Consider the following 23,069-nt stretch of genomic DNA (forward strand, 5'->3'; position numbering starts at 1 on the left):
AAAACATCCAGGAGTCGGCCCATCTCTACTTGTAAGTGGTTGTCTCATGAGTATTTTGCACTTGTGTTACCGCCATCTTTACTACATGGATTTGCTGCATCCTGAGAGTGCATTAGTTCTGAGACCTGTGCAGGTAAATACTGCTGCCCTTTTTTTGCTGTATCAATTATTTATTTATTTGCAACATTACTAGAAAACACACTGCTCCTGAAAAAAAAATTTTGGCTTAGAAATGACAACTAAACGGCTGATGCTAATTATTTTATCCCAGACTAAGAAAAAAAATACACACTGGTCCAGAAAAACTATTTATTTGGCCTAGAAATGGCAACTACATAGCTGATGCCAATTATTTTCCCCAGACTACAAATAAACACACACCGATACAGAAAAATTATTTATTTGGCCTACTAATGGCAATGGCTGATGCCAATTATTTATTTGCAACACTCCTAGAAAACAAACAGAGGATTTTTGGAACAGTACTTCTACAGGCAAGGGGTGCAGAGTACCCACACCGGTTTAAAGGCATCAGTGCAGACTAGGCTTCGTACTAGCCCCCAAAGATGCCAGGAAGAGACAACACTGGATCAAAGACAGCCAGATAGGGACTTGGCCCTGGGGAAGGTTAGACCTGTGTATGTGTTTATTTATATATATATATATATATATATATATATATATATATATACACTAGCTGAATAGCCCGGCACTGCCCGGGCATAGTAACTAACTGTGGCTAGCTATAGCAAATTATAATTATCCGCCATCCCATAGTCGAGTGCCCATATACCCATCATACATATCCACAATCCCATAGGCCCGTGCCCATATACCCATCATACATATCCTCCGTCCCATAGTCGAGTGCCCATATACCCATCACACATCCTCCATCCCATAGTCCCATGCCCATATACCCATCACACATCCTCCATCCCATAGTCCCATGCCCATATACCCATCATACATATTCGCCATCCCATAGTCGAGTTCCCATATACCCATCATACATATCCTCCATCCCATAGTCCCGTGCCCATATACCCATCATACATATCCGCCATCCCATAGTCCCGTGCCCATATACCCGTCATACATATCCTCCATCCCATAGTCCAGTGCCCATATACCCATTACACATCCTCCATCCCATAGTCCCGTGCCCATATACCCGTCATACATATCCTCCATCCCATAGTCCAGTGCCCATATACCCATCACACATCCTCCATCCCATAGTCAACCATTATGACATCATAATGAGCGGCGGGGCTTGCAACCTATGATGACATCAGCGTCGCCATGGCAAACATTATGACATCATAATGAGGGGCGGGGCTTGATACACACTTTTCCCCATTATGTAGATAGGGGCAAAATTGTTTGGTGAATTGGAACGCGCGGGATTAAAATTTCGCCTCACAACATAGCCTAGGACACTCTTGGGGTCCAGACGTGTGACTGTGCCAAATGTTGTGGCTGTAGATGCGACGGTGCGGATGCCAATCCCGGACATACACAAATACATACATGCATACATACACACACTTGAGCTTTATATATTAGATATATATTCAATTAGTGTTGAGTCAATTTGTTCATGTCTACTCTATTCCCTATCAGAAAAAGAATTAGAACGATAGCCATTTCTAACATTACTTTTCTGCTAAATATACAATTAACTTTTGGGAGCACTTTCGAGAATTTGTGATAACATTTCATATAATGAAATATGATTTTTGTCAATTAGAGCGCTGTCCTGAATCACTTCTCTGCACCCAAACACATTACATACACCAATAACTACCTACCTGATAAAAAGATGATTGATGATAAAATAGGGTGGATTCTAGATATGAGAGACTCGATTTAAATCAAATTTGTTGAACTCAGTGAAATCAAATAAGTTGGCCAGTGCCATTCTACAAACTGCAGAAGATTGCATCAGCCAGAGAAAGATCACAAGACATTGGACAGACAACACAGCCAATCAGGAGAGATTATCAGCCTGAATGAAAGCAGGAGCAGGAAATGCAGCAGTCAATTGTTGTGAATCTGAATAGTCAAAGTATGTCACAGCTCACAGGTAAGCCATAGAGATAGGGAGTGAAGGCCAGAAAAGAGTAAAGAAGCTATACAGATATTGTACGTGATAGCACAGAAGTAAAAAGGATTAGGATATGAGAAAAAGAGAGCAGAGTAATTCATGTCACTCAGGGCAATTGGAGACTATGCAGTATTTTCGGTTCACGGCTTTGGAAAATTTTGGCAAATCAGACAAATTTGATTTTCTAAAGATTTGTTCATCTCTAGTGGATTCACATACTAGAAATGTTTTTACTGAAACTTCTGCAAGTATCCCATTAAGATGAATAGAACTAATTTTCTCCTATTTCTGCAACAGAAACTGAAGCGTGAGCCTCCATCCTCCATACATAAGAAATTGTTCTCCGTTAAAAGGAATCTGTCACTAGGATCAACTCTCCTAAGATGAGCATACAGGTCATGGGAAGCTGAATAAAATGATACCTTTGTAGCGGTGGTGGAGGCTGGTGGTTTGCTCCCTGACATTCCAAGGGTTAAATGCATTCGATATTTATGTATGTTATAAAAGGATGATACCCACTGGGGCTGCAGTTAGCTTAGACAGAGTTAACTGTAATAGCTGGGCCAGATTGGGAGGAGAGAACTGAGAGTTAGTAGCAAGTCCAGGAAGTGGCAGGGCCAGTTAGAGTGTGGATAGCAGTGTGTGAAGTAGCGGGCCGGAGTCAGAGGCTGCTAGGGACAGTACGGGCCTAATACTCGGGGAAGTGGAATGTCGAAAACACCCTTCCGTGTGATTCCATCTAATGGCCTGGGGCAACCTCGAGATGGATGTCGGAGGCCTGGAGCAAACTCAGCCTGTGAAGCTAGAGGGAAAAATAGATTCAGACTACATGGGGCATAAGGTATTGCAGTCCGATTATACTGCTAGTTGTGGAGATGACTGCTTAGGGCTAGAGAAGCCAGTGAGCGGGACATTCTACCTATACTGAGAACCAGGGATGAAGTTGTATCTGGTATCTGAGGGAAAGATGACAACCCATTGGGCCTTATCCCCTACATCTGCCTGTAAATACTGCTATTAAGGAAAAGTTTGGTCGCTTTTATGAACTTCGTGTCTCCAGGATTAATTGCTGCCCTGTTTCCAGAAGAGGGATTCCTGGACTCAGAAGAAGAGGCCTACAGCCCTAAAGTAAGTGTGATGCCCCTCATACATAGTAGCACACCGGGAATGGGACACGAGATGTCTGAAGAATGCCAAAGCGAGTTGGCATCTTACACCTTGATAGTTGTGGTCCAATGTCTTATTCCAGAGAAATCCATATTTTTCTTATATGTAAGTGAGCTGTTAAGATTTATGGACTGGACACAGATCTCCTTGAGAATCTGCCTCCAGTGCTTATTTTTAGTAAAATGGGAGTTACCAGTGTGATATGTAAAGGCTGCTCTCTTAATCTCACTGCAGAGCTGTGTATAATTATAACAACCCCTTTTATTAAAAATAATCTCTAGAGGCAGATTCTTAGGGAGATCTATGTCTGTCCCATAGATCTTAGCAGCTCATTTACATGTAAGAAAAACATGGATTTCTCCATGGATTTGTGTATAAACTATTCATAAATATCAGATTATAACTTACACTGAAGTGAAGCTGGATTTGAAAAGAATCGGTCCTGTCCTGTAAAAAAAATAAAAGTAAAAAGCACAGATTATAAAGAATGAAAAAATGCTTGAAATATATCTTGCTGCCATCCCTGTTTAGCAGGTATGGAACCTGTCACCTCAGAAAACACTATTTACCTGCAGATATAAGATTAATTTGCAAGTGAAAAGCTTTACAATGCTGCCTGGCCACCTTACTGAAAGTGCGGCTAGTAGGAGAAAATTAACTTCTTTCCTCCTGGGAGCTGCTGGCTATCAGTCATAAGGGTGGTGAAGGGAGCAGTTACAGTCACTGCTCACAGCACCACTTGCTATACAGCCAGTAGCGGTTGTAAGCACACCCCAGAACATTGACTGACAGCTCGCTCTGCAATGCATCTGTGTCAAAGACAGAGATCCTATGCGTGAGTATATATAAAATATAAAGTTGAGGACTCTTCAAAGTGAAGGTTCTCCTGGTCCCCATACTAAAGAACTCAAAATTTATTTGCAATATTCTGATTATTTTTTCTATAGTTTAGGAAAAAGTTCCTACCGTCCACAAGTTTATCAGCGATTAATATTTCTTCTTCCTTCTCTTTTTCCTCTGGTTTTGTAACTACCATTGATGTTAATGGAGTCACAAACTTAAACTTCAGTGACAGCTGAAGCGCCTGCGCAGTTAGGTTTGCTTTTTCGGATGGGTCCGCATAAAGCCTAAAATTAAATAATTTTAAGGAATAAAATAAAAGTTGTTTAAATATTTTAACAAATAATGAGCTCTGCAGTAGACACTTGTAATCACGTACCATATTTAAATCCATATAATGACCCCTATAATGATCTCTAGTCTAAGTTTGTAGTCTAACAAAATTCTCGTAAACTTATGTTTCTTCAATTAATATTTCTAATCTTCCTTGTTATATTCAAGCCATGCTCCACCATAACAAGAACCCATGAAATTTTATATTTTTAAAAATTCAACTACCTTAATAGACTGAATGTATGTATAACCAAATATTTTAACTAACACCACATAAGATAGGTCGTAAAAGCAATATACACTAACCCAACTGGAAAGTTTAGCACAATGTACCCTCTCCACTATATAAAAACAGTAATTTTATTTCATCATATAAAAATCCTGTTGGAATGAGATCAAAACAAAATTTACAAAACCTATCACCACCCAAACAAAAAGGAGGAAGACTAAGTGGACAATGAGGATTTTTTTTTTAAAAAAATGGCTCACTTATTTATTGCACATATCAATTTTAAACATGCCCATAAAGACTGACCCTCAAACAGAGGTATTCTTCTCCAAGTAGTTATCCCGTAAACTGGGCCATATAAAATACTAATTGGCCAAGAGTTCCACTACCTGGAAAGATTACTAGTCTAAAGCTTTCCCTCAAAATAATGAGCTTTTGCAATAAACTGCACATGAAATAAATAAACCCAAAGTATAAAGCCACTCAGTCAATAAATATCTAAGCATGCTCAATGGTTCATAGTCCCCATTAGATGTGGGGATACTATATCATAATCTGAAAGTCCACAATTAGCATAAAAGAAAACGCATGACCAGCTCAGACTATAATACCGTGTTGTGAGTTCATTTTCCCCTTCGTCACTGGGGTCTGGTGGACTCCCTATTCTGGTGAAGGAAGGTAGTGAGCCTGATTATCAGGCACCTGAGCCTAATGAGGATGAATGGCTGAGTGGAGTCACTGACTGGATATAAGGCTGCCGACGCCCTTCTGCCCTGCGGGTGATTTCTCTGTGGACTTCTAGGACACCAGTCTGATTCCTGCTCATCTAAAGCTAAGTTTTCTGCTTTGCCTGTTAGCATTTATGTTTTGTTTTTGTTTTCCTTGCTTTTCTGGAGTCTGCCATTCCCTGCTGGGGTGAGCTTAATCTCCTTTTGCCGGTTGCTCTGTCTTCAGAATATTCCTGAGTACTGACATAGCTGTTTTGAAGACTAGCGTCTTCAGGGCCTTTTTCACTGTCAGTCTGTTGGCTCTTATTTTCATAGGGTTTTTCACGGATTGCAGACAGCAGCCTTCCTGTCCTTTCCTATCTAGTTAGCTTGGGCCCCGTCTTTGCTCAGTCTGTCTTTCTGTCTGTGTTAGTGTTTTCATCTTGCTTCACCGTCATTATATGTTGGGGGCTGCCTATTACTTTGGGGTCTGCTCTGGGGAAGTTTAGAGTTCCCCTTTCTTTCTTTAGGCTTATTTAATTCTCCGGCTGTGATCGAGGGGTCTAGGGCATCATAGGAACCCCCCACGGCTACTGTTAGTTGTTGTGATAGCATCAGGGGTCTGCAATCCGATAGCTGCCAACCTCTCTGGTTTTCTGGACTTAGCTAGCATTTCTGTTTTTGCCTCCTACGGTGACTCAATCATAACAGAATCACCCGCCATACCGCAGATCCTAGGGTACTCAATAGCAGGAAAGAATTGTGCTTAAAAAAAAAAAAATGTGTGTATATTCTTTCCTCTATATCTCTGAGGCCGTAGGGGGAATTTTTTTTTCTCTCAATGGAGATAAAGCAATTGTCTGATCGTGTGGAGCAGCTCGCTGCGGAAGTGCGGGGAATTTCCGCCTACCTTGCTCGTTCGCATGCTGTTGAACCAAAGATCCCTACACCTGATGTATTTTTTGGGGATCGATCTAAATTTTTGAGTTTCAAAAATAATTGTAAATTATTTTTTGCCTTGAAGCCTAACTCGTCAGGGAGCTCCGCGCAGCAGGTTAAAATTGTCATCTCTTTGCTGCGTGGCCATCCCCAGGATTGGGCGTTTTCTTTGAAACCAGATGATCCTATTCTGACTGATGTGCACGCATTCTTTCAAGCTTTGGGGTTGTTGTATGACGAACCTAATGCTATTGATCAGGCTGAAAAGACCCTGTTGGCATTGAACCAGGGTCGAGATTCTGCAGAGTTGTACTGTCAAAAGTTCCGAAAGTGGGCAGTCCTTACTACCTGGAATGATAATGCCTTGGCTGCTCTCTTTCGGAAGGGTTTGTCAGAAGCCGTAAAAGATACTATGGTGGGATTTCCTGTTCCCTCTGGTCTGGACGATTCTATGTCATTAGCCATTCTGGTTGATCGGCGTTTACGTGAACGCAGGATTGCACGAGAGGTGTTGCCACCGGTTGAACAGACGTCTGAACCTATGCAATGTGATAGAGTTTTTTCTAAGGCGCAACGTCAGAAGTTCAGAAGGCATAATAAGCTGTGTTTTTTCTGTGGAGATGCCTCGCATATTATTTCTGTTTGTCCTAAACGAGAGAAACGCTTTGCACACACGTTTTCTGTTGGTGGTGTTCAACCTAAGTTTCTTCTGGCAATTATTCTGATCTGCTCCCTGTCCACATTTTCCGCCAAGGCTTTTGTGGATTCGGGAGCAGCGCTAAACCTAATGGACTTGGATTTTGCTAAACGTTGTGGATTTCCGATGACACCTCTGCAGACGCCTATCCCTTTGAGGGGGATTGATGCTACTCCTTTGGCTAAAAATAAACCTCAGTTTTGGACCCAGGTGGTCATGCGGGTCGCCCCAGACCATCAAGAAAATTGCAGATTTTTGGTGTTGCATGGTCTGCATGATGCCGTTGTTCTGGGGTTTCCCTGGTTGCAAATTCATAATCCAGTTTTGGATTGGAAATCTGTGTCTGTGGTGAGTTGGGGTTGTCGGTGTGCCTTTAGTGAGGCTCCGGTTTTTTCCACCTCTCCTCAGTCGCATGATGTTCCTGACTATTTGGCGGACTTTTATGATGTATTTAGTGAGAATGAGTCTGCGTCCTGGCCTCCTCATAGGAGTTATGACTGTGCAATTGAACTAAGCCCGGGTTGTAAATTTCCCAAGGGTCAGCTCTTCAATTTATCTGTACGGGAGCACGAGGCTATGCGGTCCTATATTAAGGAGGCGTTGGAGAAGGGTCATATTAGACCATCCTCTTCACCCTTAGGTGCCGGGTTTTTTTTTGTGGCCAAAAAGGATGGTTCTTTAAGGCCTTGTATTGATTATCGTGCCCTCAATAAAATTACTATTAAATATCAGTATCCGTTACCCCTGATTTCGGATCTATTCTCTAGAGTTAGAGGTGCTTGCTGGTTTACCAAGCTTGACCTCAGGGGGGCGTATAATCTTATCCGCATTAAGCAGGGGGATGAATGGAAGACGGCGTTTAATACTCCGGAGGGACATTTTGAGTACCTGGTGATGCCTTTTGGGTTCACTAATGCCCCTTCTGTCTTCCAGTGCTTCATGAACGATATTTTCCGAGACTTTGTCGATAAATTTTTGATTATCTATCTGGATGATATTTTGATCTTCTCCAAGGATTGGGATTCTCATGTGGAACATGTTCGGACTGTGTTCCGGATCTTGAGGGAGAATTCCCTGTATGTCAAAGGATCGAAATGCCTTTTTGGAGTACAGAGGATTTCATTTTTGGGATTTATTTTGTCTCCGTCAACTACTGAAATGGACCCGGCCAAGGTACAGGCCATTTATGATCGGGTTCAGCCCACTTCTTTGAAGGCCCTCCAGAAGTTTTTGGGTTTTGCTAATTTTTATCGGAAATTTATAGCAAAATTTTCTAGTATTGCCAAGCCATTGACTGATCTGACTAAGAAGGGTGCTGATGTGTTGAATTGGTCTCCGGAGGCTGTTGCTTCCTTTCAGGAGCTGAAGCGAAGATTTACCTCCGCCCCGGTTTTGCGGCAACCTGATGTCTCACTCCCGTTCCAGGTAGAGGTGGATGCTTCTGAGATTGGTGCAGGAGCTGTTCTGTCCCAAAAGGATCCTGTAACATCTAAAATGAATCCCTGTGCTTTCTTTTCCCGAAAGTTCTCTCCATCTGAACGTAACTATGATGTGGGGAATCGGGAACTGTTGGCCATGAAATGGGCATTTGAGGAGTGGAGACATTGGTTGGAGGGAGCTAAACATCAAGTTGTGGTCCTCACTGACCACAAGAATTTGATTTACCTAGAGTCGGCTAAACGCTTGAACCCTAGACAGGCTAGGTGGGCCTTGTTTTTTACACGTTTTGATTTTGTGGTCTCTTTTCTTCCTGGAACTAAGAATGTCAAGGCAGACGCCCTCTCTAGGAGTTTCTTTGCTGATTATCCTGTGGTGACCAAGCCTGCTACCATCTTAGGCGAAGGGGTAGTTCTTTCTGCCATCTCGCCCGATTTGAGACTTGCTCTGCAAGAGTTCCAGGAGGACAAACCTGAGTGTTGTCCCAGTGGAAAGTTGTATGTTCCTGACCAGTGGAAGAAGAGAGTGATGTCTGAAGTTCATTGCTCTGCATTGGCTGGTCATCCAGGTATTTTTGGTACTAGAGATATGGTGAGTCGCTCTTTTTGGTGGCCCACCTTGTCTCATGATGTCAGGAATTTTGTGCAGTCCTGTGGGACTTGCTCCTGGTCTAAATCTTGTTCTCTCTCTAGTGGGTTGTTGATGCCTTTGCCGGTCCCCAGGAGGCCATGGACCCATATTTCAATGGATTTCATCTCTGATATGCCGGTCTTTCAAAGAATGAATGTTATTTGGGTGATTTGTGATAGGTTCTCTAAGATGGTTCATCTTGTACCACTCCCTAAGTTGCCATCTTCCTCTGAGTTGGTGCCCCTGTTTTTGCAACAGGTGGTTCGCTTACACGGGATTCCTGAGAACATTGTATCTGACAGAGGAGTTCAGTTTGTGTCTAGATTTTGGAGGACTTTCTGTTCCAAGCTGGGAATTCAGTTGTCCTTCTCCTCTGCTTTTCACCCTCAGACCAATGGGCAGACAGAGAGAACAAACCAGACCTTGGAGTCGTATTTGAGATGTTTTATTTCCGCTGATCAGGATGATTGGGTTTCATTTTTGCCCTTGGCCCAATTTGCTTTAAATAATAGAGCTAGTTCTGCCACTTTGATGTCACCTTTTTTTTGTAACTTTGGGTTTCATCCTCGATTTTCTTCAGGGCAGGTGGAGCCTTCTGCCTGCCCAGGTGTTGACACTGTGGTGGAGAGAATGCACCAGATCTGGGACCAAGTGGTGGATAAGTTATCTCTCTCCCAGGAAAAGGCCCAGCGGTTTTCCAATCGACATAGGACCATTGGTCCCCAGTTTAAGATTGGTGATATGGTGTGGTTATCATCAAAAAATATTGCTATGAAGGTGGCTTCTCCTAAGTTTAAGCCTAGATTTATTGGACCTTACAAGATTTTGGAGATTATTAATCCGGTCTCTTTTCGTTTGGCTCACATTTAAAATCCATAATGTGTTCCATAAGTCCTTGTTGAAGAGGTTTGTTGAACCAGTTGTTCCTGGGGTGGCACCTCCAGACCCTGTATTGGTTGAAGGTAACATGGAATATGAGGTAGAGAAAATACTGGATTCCCGTCTGGCTAGACGGAGACTCCAGTATTTGGTTAAGTGGAAGGGTTATGGTCAGGAGGATAATTCCTGGGTCTCTGCCTCTGATATTCATGCCAAAAGATTGGTGCGTGCCTTTCATCGGGCTCACCCTGATCACCCTGGTGGCGTGGTTGAGGGTTCGGTGACCTCTCCTCAAGGGGGAGGTACTGTTGTGAGTTCATTTTCCCCTTCGTCACTGGGGTCTGGTGGACTCCCTATTCTGGTGAAGGAAGGTAGTGAGCCTGATTATCAGGCACCGGAGCCTAATGAGGATGAATGGCTGAGTGGAGTCACTGACTGGATATAAGGCTGCCGACGCCCTTCTGCCCTGCGGGTGATTTCTCTGTGGACTTCTAGGACACCAGTCTGATTCCTGCTCCTCTAAAGCTAAGTTTTCTGCTTTGCCTGTTAGCATTTATGTTTTGTTTTTGTTTTCCTTGCTTTTCTGGATTCTGCCATTCCCTGCTGGGGTGAGCTTAATCTCCTTTTGCCGGTTGCTCTGTCTTCAGAATATTCCTGAGTACTGACATAGCTTTTTTGAGGCCTAGCGTCTTCAGGGCCTTTTTCACTGTCAGTCTGTTGGCTCTTATTTTCATAGGGTTTTTCACGGATTGCAGACAGCAGCCTTCCTGTCCTTTCCTATCTAGTTAGCTTGGGCCCCGTCTTTGCTCAGTCTGTCTTTCTGTCTGTGTTATTGTTTTCATCTTGCTTCACCATCATTATATGTTGGGGGCTGCCTATTGCTTTGCAGTCTGCTCTGGGGCAGTTTAGATTTCCCCTTTCTTTCTTTAGGCTAATTTAATTCTCCGGCTGTGATCGAGGGGTCTAGGGCATCGTAGGAACCCCCCACGGCTACTGTTAGTTGTTGTGATAGGATCAGGGGTCTGCAATCCGATAGCTGCCAACCTCTCTGGTTTTCTGGACTTAGCTAGCATTTCTGTTTTTGCCTCCTACGGTGACTCAATCATAACAATACCGTATATACTCGAATATAAGTCGAGATTTTCAGCCCAAAAAATTGGGCTGAAAGTCCCCCTCTCGTCTTATATTCGAGTCATATACAAAGGGGGTCGGAGGGGGCGGAGGTGTCAGGTCATACTTACCTGTCCTGACGCTGTGTCTTGAGCCCCCAGCTTCTCCACGCTCTCTCTTCCTGCCTTCAGCGGTCACGTGGTGCCGCTCATTAAAACTCATGAATATGCGCATATTCATGAGTTTTAATGAGAGGTACCACATGACCGCTGAAGGCAGGAAGAGAGAGCGTGGAGAAGCTGGGGGCTCAAGACACTGCGTCAGGACAGGTAAGTATAGCAATACTCACCTGTCCTGCGTCCATGGCTGCTTGCTGTTGTCTGTCATCTGTCAGTGACTTCAGACAGCAGAGGGCGCGGTGACGTGGTTTGTGCGCAACGCCCCCTGCAGTCTAAACGTCACTGACCGATGACGTGGCAGATAAACAATCTATGGAGCTTCTTATGGGGGCAGCATATGGGGGAACAATCTATGGAGCTTCTTATGGGGGCAGCACATGGGGGAACAATCTAAGGAGCTTCTTCTGGGGACACCATATGGGGGAATAATCTATGGAGCATTTCCCACCCTAGGCTTATACTCGAGTCAATAAGTTTTCCCAGTTTTTTGTGGCAAAATTAGGGGGGTCGGCTTATACTCGGGTCGACTTATACTCGAGTATATACTGTAGGTTACTTATCTGAATTCAGTCCCATTAGCATCGCATATATCCAGCAGTTATGTCATTATGGACTGCTCCTAATCTGTGTCCCCTGATGAGCCCTGATATCTGGAGGGGGTGAAACGCGTAGGGACGATGCTAATGGGACTGGAAGCGACCTATCTTAGGTGGTGTTTGTTAAAATATTTGGTTATACATACATTCAGTCTATTAAGGTAGTTGAATTTTCAAAAAAATAAAATTTCATGGGTTTTTGTTATGGTGGAGCAACTAAGTATACCCATTTGTTAGCTAATTGATTCAGGTGTTCCAACTATATTCAAGCCATATTACATCTCCAACATTGCAAAAAAACGTATTTCAAATAGGCATCACCCCTGATGAAAAGGCGTATCCTCGAAATGTTATAATGGTGTGTGCTTGTACACCAGTTCTATAACAAATCTGCTGATAACTGGAACTATACTGCATCATGAAATTTGTAAAAAGTTCTTCCTTTCATGCACTCGAAGTGAATGTTATTTGTTGGAAGTGTTTGAAAAGCATTGCTTTTTGCCAGGTTGCAGATATCAATGCCGATAAAATAAAGAAAAAATATTCAATGAAGAAGCATTAAAGCATTGTGTGAATTGTGTTATGCCATTGTGAGATTTAAGGAATTTGGCGAGAAACTTATACACACATATGGGCCCCTGTTGTACAATTGAAGGTGTTGTCCCAAAATCTTTAAAGGGTAAGGCCACAATGGTTATCAATGTTTTTTATATACAGAAATGTAAAATTGACCCTTTTTACCTACCGTTTTTCCAGTAGCTGCTGTATGGTGAGATATGCCCAGAGTCGCTCTGTAAAGTCTCCAAAGATGTATTGCTGCTTCTTGCTCACATCGTCCATGCTTGGAAGCGGAACATTTTCAGTGTATTTCTTGGGTTCATCAGCCTATGAGAAATACAGTAATGAATCACTCATCAATATACGATGTTTTTTTTTTTAATGGAAGGCAGTAGAAAATAAAGGGCGTTTTGTATATTAGACATTTTAAATTTTCATGTCTCTAGACTATCTGGTGGCGGGGATCGCATTTATTGATGATGATGATGATAATGATGATGATGATTATATTATTAATAATAATTTTTTATAACCAGAGTGTATACCAATGAAATTCATGGTCAAAGTAGGGAACAGAACCATTGCCCATGACATTAAAACCTGGAGCAATGCGTTAGGTTCCTTGAGTAGTTTCTTATGGCATGATAATGGTATATCTAAACAAGGTACAAAATAATATAGCATGAATGTGGTTTCATGAAGACAGCCCTTTTATAAACTGAAGTTGGTTCTCATGATCTGCCTGTTATTTTGAGGACGACTTCAGGAACCACAGAAAAATTGGAATATTACAAGTCGGGAATTCAAATGAAAAGCTGAGGCCGGTTTCACATTCGCGCTTTTTAAGCGCACGCACGGCCGGGGGTAGCTCCGCCCCCGAGCCGGCTCTCTGCCCGGCGTGCCCGCCCCTTCCTTGTAGCGCCGCCTCCTAGCGGACAGCGGCGCCTGCGATCGGCGCACCCTATCTTTAGCATAGGGTGCGCAGATCGTGCGCAGGCCGTGCGCTAGTTGCGCTTTGACCTGCGCTGCGCACTTTTGACGGTGCGCCGTGCGCGCCAAAATCAAACCTTGTTTTCCATGAATGGTCAGGGTCCCTTGATGCTGTATTTAGTCAGTATTTTATCAGTATAGTATATTGTATCTTTGTAACTAATGAGCGCAAACCATTTCAGAAACTCCCACTGCCTCACTAGCTCATTCCATGACCTGTGTCTCTCGAGTCTAATAGAAAAGCCAAACCTGGTAAAAAAAATCCCACAACTACACACATAATCTGCTGTACTTACACCTTCTGCATTTATATCCACAGTAAATGAGTTCAGGTCGTTATCTGTTACACGTCCGGCAACGACAATTTCACTCCCTTCAAAGTAGTGCTTGAAGTTGTTCTCAGTGAGGTCAGCGATTGCGTTCTCAGGATACTGCATTTCTATGTTAATCAGTGTAGGATTTGCAATTTCATTATAAAAGCCCTAAAGTGTAAAAAAAAGAGAAAGGAAACAATCAGCATATGCATAAACATGCATATGCGTGTAAAGAGATAGATATGTGCCTATATATGTATATATATAATAGATTTGCAGCACCCCAGTCCAGCAGCCACGTCATTAGTCAGTGGTCGCTGGACTAAAGCCCTGTGAACTTCCTGCAACCGGCGCTTCTTTTGATTAGTTGGTTAAGCATGATGAAATGTGTGCATCACACCGCAATGATGATGCAGCACTAAGCCTACTAATCAGCATGTAGGAAGAGATCTGCAGGGCTCTGGTCTTGTGGCACGGGCTCCTGATGTGGTCGCTGTACGAAGCTCCTGTATAGTCTTTTGCTCGAGTTATATACTAAATAAATATACTGTATATTTATTTAACATTTATGAAACCAACAAGAAACAAAACTTTTTTTTTATTTAATTGTCCTCCAGGCATTGCAAAGTTATGAAATCTTGTAATTTACTTCACTACCTTATTTTGCCTCCTTTTCTCCCAAACACCACATGGTGCAGTGCTATTTCAGCTGCCCAGTGCCACAGCGGTAACTCACATGTGTTCCCAGATCCGTGCTACGCATTGCATTCGCCACTCTGCTCCTTCTTGTGTCATGCCACCATGCTGAGTACCTAATACAGCATTTCAAACTCTGCTGTATCCATCTGGCTATAGGGAACCTACAGGGTTTGGTTTCCACAGCCTATCCCCTGCCAGCATGGGATATGTTAGGCTCCCCCTCCTGTTCCTTGCCAGAACTTAGGTTCCTGTTCCTGTCTGTCTCCAGCATCCGGTCTACAGTTTTTGTCTCATCTCTCTAGTGTCTGACCTCCCCACTCCTGACCTCGGCTTAGATTTGTGAACCTGTGCTGCCTGCCCCAACCTCAGACTCTGACTTTGGTTCTGTCTTCCCCCCTCTGTGCTCTGCTTTCCTGCTTTATCTGAGGTTCAGTTGCTGCAGGTCCGGGGACTGCCCTGGATTGACATCTGGTGACTACCTGTGGCCAAACTTATCGTCACCACCAGAGGCTCCAGCAAAAAACAGGTAGTCACTTAGTCATACCCCTCCAGGGTGGGCCACCACTGTCGCACTCAGTTCATGCTCCTTTAGAAGCTCCTTTTACTTGCTGCTTAGGAAGATCACACACTGCATTCCAGTAATAAATGTATAGGACTTCTCTCTAAGCCTCTCTACTCCCTACCCACGTAGTCAGTAGTCAGACAGGAATTTTTTTTACTGTACTACACTGCAATCAAGTAATCAAAGTACATTACAATATTTTAAAACTATTCATATTTCATAACTTTGCCTGTTAATCAAATTAACGAAAAGGTTTAGTTAAAGATCACAGATTTTTGTGTACGGTATATTCTTTGGCCTGCTTTTTTCTATTCTCTGTGTCTAGATTAGATTCCATTAATAGGGGTATTAAAGTTTCAGCAAATAAGGTCTATTCACTGAATGATAAAAGGTTTTACAAACTTCCAATTCTGTATCAGCTTTTAGTTTTAAAGATCTCAGTTTCAGAGATAAACCTTCATTTTTATCCTTTCCTGGCAATCAGATAGACACAAAAGTATTCTGCTTCTCACAAGACAGAGCTTTGATAGCTATACAGTAAACCCCCCATACACAGACTGACTGAAGAGAGTGATTAGAAATACGATCATACTGAGCGCATAAAGTATCTGTTCTCGGCAGCACACGTGCTGACTAACATAAGATAATCCTTTAATCGTCCCACCATGGGGAAATTCAGAGCATTACAGTAGCAAGGCAGGAACAAGTACAGATACAGATGCATAAAGGCATTACATTGACAGTAGGTAGGTACATATACGAAAAAAAAAAAGATATAACCGGACTACACAGACTAACTGAAGAGAGTGAAACGGCCACTTGGCCTACCTCTGACATGATCCATTTACTGATCAATGCATCTTATGGATCACCCGCCAGGGCAGTGGGGTACTCGGTACCGGGCCGGTATCTCAGAGGGAAGTGTCACAGTAGCAGTGACCCGGTCCGTGGCCCTGGGCATTCATGTAAAAGGGGTTAAGCGTGGCTGGTTAAAGTTTATAAGTGGATGATACGTGACGCCACCTGTGGTGCTAAGCAATGAAGGGGTTAAGCCGACGCTGCAGACAGATCCTCTGGGACAGATGGTACAAGGCAGCAATATGTAATAGCTCCCCACAGGTAGTCAGAATAGGTGTTGAGGAAGAGGGTGTAGTGTCTGGCACAGAGATGTAGCAGTGCTGGAGGGTTTGCAGGAAAAATGCAATGACACAACAGGGTGCAGTTTCCGTTACCTTTACTGTGCTTTGTAAGTGCAGTCCAGGGTCCAGATTACAGATGGAACAGAGGCTGGCCAGCTTGGAAGCAACTTAGGAATCTCTCTATGCAGATGGGTTGTGTAGTCTCCTTTCTAGCGCTTATCTGAGGTACTTGCAGTTGTGTGTTACACTGAAGTTCCACTTGCTTGTTCTCTTTTAGAACTCCCTCGTATGGCAGACAGCTGTAGCCTTCTTCTTCTGGCTCACACGTTGCTGTTGTGCCTCTGAGTCTTATGTGGGAACAGAGCATTTACAGCTTCCTATTCCTCTGGTTTCTGCTGCAGGAACATCAGTATCTGTACAACCTTGGAGATCGGACTCCAGACCATGCGCTACAGCTAGAAGTGAGCCTCAACTCTGCTCAGTCTTCCAGCTCCTCTCCTCACGTCCACACATGTTTCCCTCTTCACTCAAACTAACAAAACTTCCACTTCCTGGCCCCCAGAGAGCAGCTCTTCCCCCAGTTTTGGTTCAGAGCTCCCTCTGCTGGCCTGGAGTGGGAACTGTGCTGTGTGTTGTGTTTACCTGACAAAGAGACCCTTTATTGCTTCCAAGCATGACATCACCCTCCCTAGGAGGAAGGTAATGCCACTGTGGCAACCATACTCCCGGGGGCGCCACATTCCTCCTAGTGCAATTCAGTACTCCCGGACTGAAGAAAACATGCAAACATATTAACACATGAACAATTGTAAATGTAACAGGATTTAAAAAATGAAAAATTACAAAAACCAAAGCTCAAAAATAGTTCTTTTGACGATTAGTCCATGCGTCAATGTCCATGGTCCATTTCCTGAGCAGTTGGTAAACTATGTTCAAGTAGAGTTTTGACCACACATAGTCCTGTGGTCCAATTGTCCATCAAAAACAAAATAAGATTGTTCAAAAGTTCTTACAGAGTCTCTGTAGGCACATAAACTTGAAAAGTTGCATATTTACATGTACAGTTTACATTTTCTATTTGCACTTTACTCCCTATATCTAACTGGGATGTCACTGTCATGATCCATGCTGGATCAGGACATATAAAAAGCACAGGTAACCTTTTTTTTTTCCTAAGCTGTGCTTAAGGTTGGTTTTTGCCCTCGGTGGCCATTAGGATTATTGCACTGTGGTGTCGTTTGTTCTAAGTTTACCCCCCGGTGGTGGTGAGCGTCATTGCACTCTAGTTTCTTTAGTTACGTGCACATGATTATTATGCAGGGGTGATTGCTGGCTCTGCTTTTAAAAGACAGGTGTTGCAATCAGTGTTGGTGATAGTGTTCATTTCAACCATCCTTGGTGGAGGAAGGAGCTGGAGATCTTTCCTTGCAGAACTGTCTTAGCCTGGTGTGAAAGGATTTCCTTGTAGCTCTGAGAGAGCTTGGTGGCAGCGATTCAGGAGGAGAGCTGCATGCTGGTGGTGGAATCTGTTTCCTGGAGCAAGTGCAACAGAGTAAAGCTAAGTGGTGTCTCCCTGTTTGTGTTTTTCCTTAGTGTGTATTAGTACAGCGGTGGGGCCAGTGCCTGCGCCACCCAGATCCCTAGCAAGGGATAGGTGTAGGGTGTGCTAGGGCGACAGGTTCCTGATTGGCGCCCAGTGCGGAACCGGCATAGGTAATGTTAGGAGCGTTATGGACACTGACTCAGGGGAGTGCAGGAGGTCTCCACGTCCCCTTTCCCTTTCGCAGGGCCCACCGTTGTAACTGTTTCCCTTCCCTTTGTCTTGTTGTTTTAGTTACCAGCCTGTGAGCCGTGTCACACAGGACAGTATCACGTGCCGCGTCCTGTTGTTCTAGTTACCGGCCTGCTGGTCGCGTCACACAGGACGAGTCCACGTGACACTCACCTTTTGTACTACGGGTAGATCTGCGTAGCATGGGTACTTCTAATGGCCTATTTAGGTTTAGTGGGCCTTTTACTGCTATTGGTAAACTGGGAAGTAGCCGTCTATGAACTCTTAGACTCACTGTGGGCATGACAGATTCAGCACTGGCAGGGCGAGGATTCTCTGGCTACACTGGTGGTGTGGCATCCGCTGCCTGGACTTCCTTATTTCCAGAGTTGTCGTGAGTCTCTTCTACTTCAGTTGCAGTAGGCTGGGGAAAGATTAGGCCAGGAAATACGATGGCTTGATCCATTCTTGTCCAGTTTGCAGGAAATTCTCCGAGTACAGTGCTGACCTTTTCTTCCTCTTCTATGGGTTGAAGGTTGTTTTGTTCTCCCATCCTTTCCTTTAGCTGGTCAGGGCACAGTTTCAGATGACCCCTCGATACTGCTGATGAGGTTTCTCCTCCATCCTTACTGATAAGGCACACCTTGGTGTTGTCGAAGTTTGATGGTAAGACGGTGTAGGGTTCAGCTTCCCATTGGTCATTCAATTTATGCATCCTCCTTTTCCTCTTTAGGACTTGATCTCCTGGTGACAAGGGAATTGCAGGTGCATCTTGATTGTAGTTCTTTTCTTGTTTTTGTCTCGCCTGAGCTAGACTCTTTTCTACGCACTCTTGTACTCTTCGGTATTGCTGCTGCCACTCCGTATCCCAGTCAGCATCTGGTGATGTCACCTCAGGTGTAAGGGCTCCTATATCCAAATCAATAGGCAGCTTGCCAGGCCTCGCTCTCATTAGGTAGGCTGGAGTGCAGTTGGTGGAATTCACAGGAATGTGATTGTAGAGGTCTACCAGATCTGGCAACTTCTCTGGCCACAGATTCCTCTATTCCAAAGGCAAGGTCTTCAGTAGAACGATCACCACCTGATTCATCTTTTCACACATGCCATTGGTCTGTGGATCGTACGGCGTTGTCCTGATCTTCTTGCAACCGTACAAGTTACAGAATTTCTGGAACACTTCTGCCTCAAAAGCTGGACCTTGATCTGTAAGCACTCGCTCGGGATATCCTTGTGGTCGACAAAAGTGCTGTTGGAATGCTCTGGCTGCTTTACTGGCTGTTTGATCCTAGACAGGCACGACTACCAGGAATCTCGAGTAGTGGTCAACGATGGTAAGAGCATAAACGTAGCCTGAACGGCTTGGGACCAGCTTCACATAGTCCAGGGCGACCAACTCAAGGCGTTGTTTGGTTATTATTGGCTGCAAAGGAGCTCGCTGGCTGTTACGGTCATTCTTGCGCAGGTTACATTGTCCACACTCCCGGCACCAATTTTCAGTGGCCTTCCTCATACCAGCCCAGTAGAATCTCTCCAGGAGCAAGGCCTCCCACTTCTTCCATCCGAAGTGTCCAGCTCCATTGTGGTATGCTTCCAAGACCATTGATGCCTCCCTCTTTGGGACTACCATCTGCCAGACCAACTCATGAGTCCGGGCATTGATACTCCTCCGGCACAGCTTTCCCTCATAGAGGAACAGCCTGCCTCTTTCCTTCCACAACTGCTGGGTTTCTTCAGGAGCATCTGGACCTGGGCATGAGTCAGCTTGTGACAGTAGCTCCTTTACCAGGCGGACTGCGGGGTCACTATCCTGCATTTCTGCCCAGTCATGATGAGGCAATGGATTTAGGGTGGCCTCTTTCACGATAGATCATCTGCTTCTCACTCCTTGGGCACGTTGGGCCGCAATTGGCCGGTGGAAGGCAGGTAACTCTATTTCTTTGAGTGCCTCAGGGTCTTCTCCTGCATCTGGCAGATAAGTCTTTCTGGATAGTGCATCAACATTGGCATTCTTGTGCCCCGCTCGGTACTTAATGGTGAATTCATAATTAGACAGCCGGGCCATCCATCGCTGCTCCAGTGCACCTAGTTTTGCAGTTTCCAAGTGAGTCAACGGGTTGTTGTCCGTGAAGATGGTAAATGTGGCGCCCCCAGGAGTATGGTCGCCACACTGGCTTTGCCTTCCTCCAGGGGAGGGTAATGCCAGGCTTGGAAGCAGTGATGGGTCTCTCCAGCAGTTAACCTAATGCATGCAACACACTCCGGGCCACCAGGGGGAACTCTGAACCAGGATTGAGGAGCAGAGTACTCTCTGAGGGTCAGGAGAAAGGAGTAGGCAGATTGTGTGAGGAGGTCCACGTGTGCAGACGTGTGGAGCAGGGTTGAGGTTGAGCTCCGGGAGGAGAGCTCCCTCACCGCTAGAGCGCAAAGACTGGAGCCTGGTCTCCACGGTGGTATGGATACTAACGGTCCTGTCACAGATACCAGAGGAGTAGGAGGCTGTAAATGCCCTGCTCTCACCAAAGACTTGGGACACAACAGCAAATGAATAGAGAGCCAGGACTCAGGAGAGGAGTCCCCGAGAGAGGCTACAGCTGTCTGTCATACAAGTAAAGTTCTAGGAACATCTGAAGAGAGGCATTTCAGAGTAACTAAGTACTGGAGTGCTTCACACTACAAAGCGCTAGGAAGGAGACTGCACAGCCCTTCTGCTGAGAGAGAATCCTGATCTGCTTCCAGGCTAACCTGCTCCAATACCATCTGTAATCAGGACCTTGGACTGCATATACTCAGTAAAGGTACAGAAACTACAACCGCTACGTCTTGTCTGTTCCCTACGCTTTCGGCACTGTTACATTCCCGTGCCAGCTACATCTACACTGCCCTGGGACTACAGCTCCACCTGTGGGGAGCTTTACCATCTAAGCTGCATATACCATCAGTCCCAGCGGATCTGTATGCAGCGTTGGCCTAACACCACATTTGCCAAACACCACGGGTGGCGTCACGAACTATTCTACCATTAACTACATCTCCCCATTGCTTGGGTGCCCAGGGCCACGGACCGGGTCACCGCTGCTGTGACACATCCCCCTGACACCGGCTTGGTACCGAGTACCCCACAGCCCTGGGAGGGCGACCCAATTTGGCGTCACGAACAGGATTACGGAGCCCGGTATCCCCGGGTCCTGTGTGCCATAGACTGTGTTTGTGAACTGTGTGAATTTGGCGCCATTGCCGCGCTGCTTAGCGCGCGCGGGAAGAAAGAGGCGGGCCTTCATGGGCGGAGCCTGACGCAGGCCGCGAAGAAGTGAAGTGCCACGCGGGAAGAGAGGACAGCGCGCGAGAGGAGGAGGAGCTAAGGCCTACAGCACGGAGCGTTGGGCCTGCGAAGCGGCCGCAGGTGAGCTCCCGCAACCCCCGGCCCTGGCTAACGTTAACTGGGGGGGAGAGAATGTCTGCGCCACAAGCCAATGTAGCGGCGGACGCCGCTGCCAACCCCGCGGTACCGCCAGGAGGAGCACCCGCCGCAGCGGTCCCCATAATGCCGCAATCCATGCCCTACGTACCGGGAGCGGCCTGGCTACCGCAGTACTCGGGTGAGTCCCACACCCTGAGTGAATTTAAAGAAAGACTGTGCAGCTTGTTTAAAGTTTACCCTCTGTCTGAAGACCAGAAAGTAAATATCCTGATTGGACAACTAACGGGTGCAGCGCAGAGAGAAGTGAAAGCCTGGCAGGACACTGATAAAGACACTGTTGCAAAGAACCTGGCCATGCTGAGGAGCACCTTTGACACCCGTACTGTAGCTGAAATCAAGATGAGGTTCTTTGGCAGTAAACAGAGGGCGCAGCACAGTATCAGGGACTATGCCCTCAACCTGCAGGAGGCGCTGCGAGCAGATAACCAAGTTGACTCTGATAGTGTGAAAGAAGAAGACAAATTGCTAAAGGTGCAGTTCATCGAAGGACTCCTGTCCAGTACCCACAGAGGACAGTTACGCATCATTACCCTGCAAAACCCTGATTTGAACTTCGCTGAGTTTAAAGACAGGGCTATCCGGGTACTGCAGGAATCCTCTGACAGCCGCCCAGCACCCCCTAGGCGCCCAGCGATCACCTACCATCAGGAAGCTACATCCTTTCCTTCCATCCCTGTGGAGGCTGATGCCCAGACCCTGGATAAAGATCCAACAGAGGAGCTGCGTCTTCAGGTCCAGGATCTGACCAAAGGAATGGCTGCATTCACCAGAACCGTGCAGTCCCTGCAGGATTCCACCAAAGAAAAGGTCCAGCTTGCTTCCAGTCCAGAGGATGTCCCGTGGCTCCGGAGGAGGAGAACCCCGCCACTTCGAGGAAGGAACAACGATCGCTACGACCAGGACGGACGTCCCATCTGTCGCCGCTGCTACAAGACAGGTCATCTTGCAAGGTACTGTCCTTTAAATGAGCAACCCCTGGGGCAGAGGGCCAACCCCCAGGAGTAGGATCACCAAGCCCAAGGAACTGGAGAGCCAAGTATGTGGGAGGGAGACCGATCCTTCCTGTGGTGATTGACGGCATCCCCATGAACGCTTTGCTGGACATTGGCTCCCAGGTGACCTCTATACCGTATATTTTGTACAAGAGGTACTGGGCTGATTCTGAACTCACCTGTGGCCCCACTGATGAACTGTAGTTGCTAGTAATGGTCATACCTTGCCGCAGATTGGATGCAAGGAAATTTCTGTTAAAGTGGGGCGGGTGGAGCTAAAATCACAAGGTCTGATAGTTGTTGATATTGACCGACGTGAATGTAATCCCATGATGACTCTTGGTACCTGTCTGAGGTTATTGTCTTGTTACAACAGGTGGCTGAGACTGCTGGTTCCGGTGAACGAGTCCTGCAGAAGGAGATCCGAGCCCTGATGCAAAGGTAACAGGTAGAACTCTCTGGTGGAGAGATTGGCAGCGTCAGAGTGAGTGATGCTTTTCCCATTGTAATACCCCCAGATGTGAAATGTTGGTTTGGTGTCGGGCAGCCATAGGGCTCAGAGGGCAGGATTACCAGGCATTGGTAGAGCCAGTATATTCAGATAGCAGGCCCACTGTCCTGACAGCCAGAGGGGTGGTTGATGTACGAAAGGGGAGAGTACCTGTACGCCTTCTGAATTGTGGGGAGAAGGAAGCCACAATACCTCGGTACAC

General features: G+C 45.5%; 1 protein-coding gene across 1 annotated transcript in view; it reads right to left on the bottom strand.

Moving 5' to 3' along the window:
* The window catches only part of LOC141088290 (inter-alpha-trypsin inhibitor heavy chain H3-like), a 208,349-nt gene that overhangs the window by 46,398 nt on the left and 138,882 nt on the right, over window positions 1-23,069 (bottom strand). Inside the window, exons 12-15 of the mRNA XM_073574304.1 lie at window positions 13,698-13,883; window positions 12,599-12,738; window positions 4,244-4,404; window positions 3,686-3,724 (exon numbers count right to left, since the gene is read on the bottom strand). Coding sequence (XP_073430405.1) covers window positions 3,686-3,724; window positions 4,244-4,404; window positions 12,599-12,738; window positions 13,698-13,883 — 526 coding nt within the window. The remainder of the gene's footprint in view (window positions 1-3,685; window positions 3,725-4,243; window positions 4,405-12,598; window positions 12,739-13,697; window positions 13,884-23,069) is intronic.

Source organism: Dendrobates tinctorius, unplaced genomic scaffold (assembly GCF_039654945.1).
Source record: "Dendrobates tinctorius isolate UK_male_01 unplaced genomic scaffold, ASM3965494v1 ptg000038l, whole genome shotgun sequence".
NCBI classification, from domain to species: domain Eukaryota; kingdom Metazoa; phylum Chordata; class Amphibia; order Anura; family Dendrobatidae; genus Dendrobates; species Dendrobates tinctorius.